The sequence below is a fragment of the Pristis pectinata genome, chromosome 25 (assembly GCF_009764475.1).
Source record: "Pristis pectinata isolate sPriPec2 chromosome 25, sPriPec2.1.pri, whole genome shotgun sequence".
NCBI lineage: Eukaryota > Metazoa > Chordata > Chondrichthyes > Rhinopristiformes > Pristidae > Pristis > Pristis pectinata.
In genome coordinates this window covers 20,791,007-20,797,983 of record NC_067429.1, presented here as the reverse complement: position 1 = coordinate 20,797,983, position 6,977 = coordinate 20,791,007, and the positions used below count along the sequence as shown (strand labels likewise).

At 38.2% G+C, this 6,977-nt stretch overlaps 1 protein-coding gene across 1 annotated transcript in view; it reads left to right on the top strand.

Moving 5' to 3' along the window:
- Positions 1 to 4,851: 4,851 nt before the first annotated feature.
- Positions 4,852 to 6,977, top strand: part of LOC127583052 (acid-sensing ion channel 2-like) — an 868,039-nt gene continuing 865,913 nt past the window's right edge. Inside the window, exon 1 of the mRNA XM_052038773.1 lies at positions 4,852 to 5,412. Within this exon, the coding sequence (XP_051894733.1) occupies positions 4,852 to 5,412 (561 nt within the window). The remainder of the gene's footprint in view (positions 5,413 to 6,977) is intronic.

The window sequence follows — 6,977 nt, the reverse complement described above, 5'->3', positions numbered from 1 at the left end:
ACAGTTTTATTTCTCAATTTAACCATTTATTTCCTGGAAGATAATTCTACACCTTATATATCTTTTTTATGCTTCTTGACAGATTACACACATATTCTACTTTCCCTTTGTGGTTCTGCTTTCTAATTTGACTGCTAGCTGTTCATATTCCTTCATCTGAATCTTCTCTGTTGTCCAATCTATGTCGTTGGTTCGCACATGCACTACAACTACTGGATCTTTCCCCTCCCACTCTGAGTTCCTCTGCAGCCCAGAGAGATGTCCTGGCACCAGCTGGCAACACAGTCCTTGGGACTCATGAACCTGCAGCTTCTGCTCTCGCAGACTGCAAGAATTTCACACCAGTTGGACAATGCAAGGATTAAGGCTTCTACAGTGTTACGTCCCAAGAAAAAGTAGTAATAAAACACCTTCACTGAGACGACTACTTAGGTTGTGGGACACTATTTGTAATACTTAAACACATAAATGCAAGCTAACAATAACATGCATTTAGGCAGTATATTAAACATAGAAAAATCTCATGGAGTGAGGTACTGGAGCATTAATGAGCTGATTGACAGCAGGCAGCTCTGTAGGTACCCGTGGCTGGCAGCCATTTGCAGCTCAGCTCTCTGGGACCTCAGTGTATGCTTCTCCAACTTTGGAGGTCTGAAATGAGCTAGAGATCACATTCTGGCACAACAGCAGGGTACGGAGTGTACGGACCTGTTGGAGAGAGGGGCCACTTGCTTCACAACTTCATTCATTTGGATTGCTGACTATCCAAAAGATGACTGCTTAAGTATTTTAACATGAAGCTAGTACCAAACACAAAACCTGCTGTTCTATTGTATACATGAATAAAGTTCTGTTGCTGCAGCAGCTATACTGTTACTTTAGGGGAGAATGGACCAGAGTTTTGCTTCAACATACTGCTGTGATAAAATGGTGGAATGTTCTAGAGAAGGTGGGAAATCATTCTGTTTTAATTCATTATTTATTAATATTTTAAGGTATTTTTAAAACTAAATTTATTTTAATAATTTTAATTTTTAAGTTTTAATTGCTTAAATCAATTTGAATAGTTTTAAAATGTCTCAGAGACATTTAATAACAGTTTCAAAACCTTTGACAGCTGTGGGCATTCAGGGCATTCTGGAAGTGGGGACTCAGTTTATGCCACCTGAGGCCCACTTGTTTCTCAGAGGCTGCTGTCCCTCAGATGCAGTGGGACAGCTTGTTTGGTGCTTTGCATCTAGTAAATGTAGTAGAGCTGGTGGGCACCATGAGCAGCTGGTCTGAGCAGCAGCCTGCATTCAGCAAGATCTGGTCCAATACATGCAGATTAGACTTTATTCAGGAGTGAAAGGGATGGACTCACAACAGTTAGGATGACGACAATTTTTGCTTGAACTACAAGTGTGCTCTGGCCCCTCCCAGTGGTTGACTTTATATTGCATTCCCTTGAAAACATTTTGAACTTAATTTTCTTGAAGTCAAGAAACTCTTAAATTGGCTTTTATTCATCAAGTGTAAATCCATGAAAATTTATTGAATCTTTTCCTGATTTTTCTCTGTCAATCATATCAGGTAGGTTATCTTCATGTCAGATGATGGTATACAATCTGCAGAAACCAATGAAATTCTTTAGAAATATTTATTGGAATTTCAAGCAATGGGTGAATGTTTTTGTTTGAAATTCACTGATTAATAAAGGGTGTGGTCAAGTACCTAAATTAACACTTTCAGAAGACAATATCATCTGGCCCCTCTGTCCTCTGCCTACAATACATAAGTACTTGTTAATTGATTTAAAGAACAATGCAGTTTACTATTCTGTCATACAAGTCATTCCTGTTAGTATTGCTGTAGTCTCTTAGATTACCAGTGATTAGCCTTTCAGATCCCTAATGATGCATGGCCCCCCTTTAGATTACCATTGAAAATGTACTGAGTAAAATGACAGGGAAAATTATAGCTCATTGTCATGAAACCAATTTCTAGCATCTCCTACTGCACATGGAATTCTAAATTTAATTGCTATGGTTAAAATACTGCATTAATCATCATGAATTGAGTTCACTTCACACTGATTTGATGACCACAAATATTTATCTCCGTGTAATGCTCTTCTTTTGGATCTAGTGGATAAAATTTTCATCTCAAACTGGCATGGAATAAATTCATCTTTTAAATTCTCTGGTATCTGATTCTCTGCTCTAGTAGGCCAGCAAGAAAGATTGCTGTTAAGAGTTATACTAGAGGCATTCACCAAGGTTATGCTTGCAATGCTGCCACTTTAAAATTCGTGTGAAATATTTTTCGAGGGAGTATTGTTGAGAAATCAGAGCCAAATCTTGGTTGAATTCCAGAATGCATTAAAAAGGAATGCTTTATCACTTGCTTTAGAACATAGTACCATTTTGCCACAATGGAATATTAACGTCCACTCTCTCCTAAAGTAGCAGGTACAAAACTTTATTTATATGTACAATAGAACAGCAGGTTTTGTGCTTGGTACTAGATTCATATTGATAATCCAATATAGCTACAGCCTTATCTATCTGTTAGGAAAGATAATAGCAAAATGTTTGAGTCTGCAAGCAAAGGCGGGAGAGCATTCTGCAGGTGAATAACTATTTGAGCTTTGAACCTGCATGAGAAGCTTTGACATTGCATGTGTTTCATACTGTGAAGTTGACACTTAACCAAATCATAACTTAATCTTGCATCATAGGCTATACATGTCTTGTTTCGACTGAAGTTTCAATGTTGTACATTGGAAGTACTGTCATGCCTTAAAAATATATACTGTATATTTGAAAAAGCCAGCTTGTCATTTTCTACTGTTTTCATAGAAGCTGACCAGAAAATGTTTTCTGATTGATTACAGGATACACCCATTTATTTCAATAAGATCTTTTAGCCTTCGTGGGAGATCCAATTAATACATTATATGCTATCAAGGATTTTGACTCCTTTTATCCAGTGTGCACAAAAACAGAAATAGCTGAACATACTCAGCAGGTCAGGTAGCATCTGTGAAGAGAGAAAAAGCTTTCAGGCCAATGTTGTTTCATCAGACTGGAGTAAGTTTTAAGATACAGAGAGGAATGGGGAAGAGAGAGGGGGAATAAACAATTGCTCAGTCTGATACAAGGTTGGGGAATGGAAATGATTGAATACCAAAAGGGATTGTTGTTTTTATTTTAGTTTTTCAGCATCTCCTTTTTCTTCCTTTATTTCATTATTGTGAACGATTACATGGGTGGTCCCATGGCTGTAAAAATTTATTAACTGGTTGGTGGTAATTTCCCCTGAATACCACCAAAGCAAACATTCTTAAAACATCGAAGCTTAAAAAACTCAAAGTGACCACATTTGAAATCCTGTCCTCTTAGAAGTGCAGATCAAGTCTAATCTTTTAAAGACATCCAAATTGAATAACCTCCATTTGATTAACAAGACCGAATTGTTGCTTTTACTGGCTCCTCATGAGTAATAATCCATGATCATTCCATTTAGTTAAAATTTAGAGTCATGCTTTAAATGTAATCATTACTTTCACTGGTGGTTTTCCTTAAACTCAGTGCAGCACAGTAGAATACTCAGCTGACCAGATTCACTTACAGTAATGGGTTAAGGATGGCAAAATCTAAGCTACTGTTGTGTCTGAGGAGGTTAATGTAACATTTTGAACAGCCAGCTTAAACCTGGATCAGGGTTAATGCAAGTCAAGCATACACAGTTATTTTATTTTAGAAGGCTTGGTTAGTCGTTATACGTGATGAGTGTAAGCACTAAAAGAAATATTAACGCCTCTGCACACACGATAATCCAGGCTTCCCCTCCTCTGCTTTGCTGTTCGGCAAGCTCCCAGTCAGACACCACTGGAAGCTGCTGTTGTAATTCCCTCAACTGGATGATGTATTTAGCCCGAAACTCCACACAGACGAGCACCAGATGCAACAGATCAATGAGCGCTTGCTAATGTCAATCGCTCTCGGCGTCAAGTACTGACTGTTTTTTGGTTTATTTTGTGTTTTTACTGAATTTATTTCCTTTAAACATTCTGTAAAGTTCTTTGGCATGCAAATTGCATATTCTATCTTTTTAAAAAAATTTGCATCAGAGTACTGTTTTTGCTTGAAGGCTCTAAAAAGCTTGGGATACCAATATAACTAATGTGCTCATTGTGAGTCTGTGGAGCCTTCTGCTGTTGTTACTGCTGCTGATGCTGCTGCTGCTGTTTTACTTGCAGACTGTCTCTCCTCACTCTCTCCTTATCTGTTTGCTCTCTCTCTCTCCTTTCTCATTCAGCAATCCATTCTTACTCTCCGAAGAACCTGGGATCACACTGAGAGCATCAGGAAAGTGCCCAGAGGTGGTTGGACTCCAGCAATAAACACCATAAGAAAAAGAAAACCAAGCAATCAATTTAAGGAATTTTTTTCTTGTAAATCATCTCTACAAGGCTGACATCCCTGTGGACACTGAGCAGAGCATTTACACAATCTAACGGACTGCAGGCTGCTTCGTGATTTAAGTATTTCATCAGGAATATTGTCAGCTGGAGAATCTTTAATACGATTGGTGGGATCCTTTATCCCTCCCACCCTATCTTTCCATCCCCGCTGCTTCCAAACAGACGAAGGCTTTTTGATGGTGCTGTGGAAGTCAAAGGCAAGAGTTTGCTTCTGTCTGTTGTGAAAGATTTTTCTTTTGTCCCCACACAAAGGCCAACCAGATCAGCCAAAACAGAGCTCTCAGGATAAAACGAAAACCACTGCTTTATGAAACTGAAGCTCTAAGTGCCCTAAGCAGCTGGAAGACAGGTAAAATCACAAGCATACAAATATAAATAAAGAAATGGATGAGAAGGAGAACAGCACAGGCAGTGTGGGGAGTCTGCAGCCTTCCACTATCCATGTTTTTGCCAACACTTCATCCCTTCATGGAATCAGGCACATATTTGTCTATGGGCCCATGACCATGCGTCGATTCATGTGGACTGTGGTGTTTATTGGATCCCTGGGCCTACTGGTGGTGGAATGCGCAGAACGCGTGGCTTTTTACTTCTCATACCCACATGTTGCCAAGCTGGAAGAGGTGGCCACGAACAACCTGGTCTTTCCTGCTGTTACTATCTGCAACTTGAATGAGTTTCGTTTTTCAAAGCTGACAGCAAATGATCTCTACCATGCTGGTGAGCTCCTGGGATTGCTCAACGTGCACCTGGAGATCCAGAGCCCCCAGCTGGCTGATCCCAATGTGCTGAAAGCTCTCAAGAAGAAAGCTGATTTCAAACATTACAAGCCAAGGGTATTCAATATGCATGAGTTTTATGACCGTGTTGGCCATAGTCTCAAGGATATGATGCTGTACTGCAAGTTCCGGGGAGTGCGATGTACTCATAAGGACTTCAAAACTGTGAGTAAAAGTTTTATTTTGACCCATTTCTGTCACTCCGGTTTATTCTACTCTCATTGTCCTTTCTGTCCCTGCTGTCATAAAAACATAAGTCACATCAGTGAAAATAGCAAAGCAACTTCTGCTAATTACTCATTGGACTCATATTGGACCAGAATAGTTTCAAATTTTACTCAGTAAATATTTTCATTAAGGATTTTGCCCTATATAATGGTAAACTTTTCTTTTGCTTTTGGTAGACATCTGAAAATAAAAGATCAATGAGATCACTCAATGGACAATAAGGATAGAATAAGTAGCCTCTCATAACGTATTGCCACTTCTTTGAGTGCATGTGAAAGAATGTCTTAACTGACAAATGTCTGCAGGTGCAGAATCTGTTATAATGCTGCAGGAGTGAGAACCTGTCTAACAGTTCTAACCTGTGTCCTAAATTAATTGACCTGTCTGACCTATTCACCAAGTCACTGGAGTACCCTTTGAAAGAGTTTTTGGCTAGTTGTGCTTGGAGCTGTGATTATAATTATTCATAAATATGTTATAGTTAAGAGTATTACCAAATCATTCATATTGCCATGTCAATTCTTCTATTAAGAATGTGATGTTACAATTGCAATCTGTTATCCGACATATTACAGTGCTTATTTTTAAGAGTGACAATACTATGTCATTTTTTTGTGTTTTTTAGTGTTTTTATGTCATTTTTTCAGCTCTATTGAATTGTGCTGTATTGGTTACAAGTTTAGTAATCATTGTAACTGATTTCAACAGACTAATGATGAATATTTTCCCAAAACATTACTTTGCCTGCTATTTTCATGGAAGTGCTTACTAATTCTTTTGGACAGTTTAAAATCTGTGTAATAGTGGAAAAAGGAAAACTTTTATTTGTATATTAATTCTTATGTGCCATATTGGAAATTTTCTGCACCCTCTAACGTGCTGTTATAGCAGCAGAGTCCTTGGTGCAGACTCAGTAGTCCAGGAAATAAGCTTGTTCAAGTATGCCTCTATGAAGTGACCCACATCTAATAAGCATCATTTTGTAAAGAACAATTGATTACTTAATGTGACTCACAATGTATTAAGCAAAGTGAATGTTCATGTCAAATTGTAACATGTGAACATACAGTATGTTACAAGGTTTTATTTTCTATTTTTCCACATTTTCTCCTCCTCTTCCAAAAGGGGTATCACACTGTTAGTAGGCTGTATAATGCTTCACTCCCATCACTTGCAAAGTCCTTGAGTCATTAAATGAACTTTCACAAAACAGAGCAACTTGCCATGGGTGCAGATGCTGTATAACTGCAGAAGCTAAATGCTTTTAACTGCTTACCAGCAGCCTACGGAGGAAGTTCTTGCAGAGCTCTAATAAAAATACATTGTATATGTTCAGTGTGAGATACTGAACAACCTATGTTTGTGAGCTCCAAAGCATAGATTACTATGAACTATATAGTTTTATTGCAGTAAATCAGTTTATTCCTTAATTCTGTAATTATAATTGACCCATTCACTTGATGTAGTTAATTTTCCTCATAAACTCTTTAGGCTGTATTTCC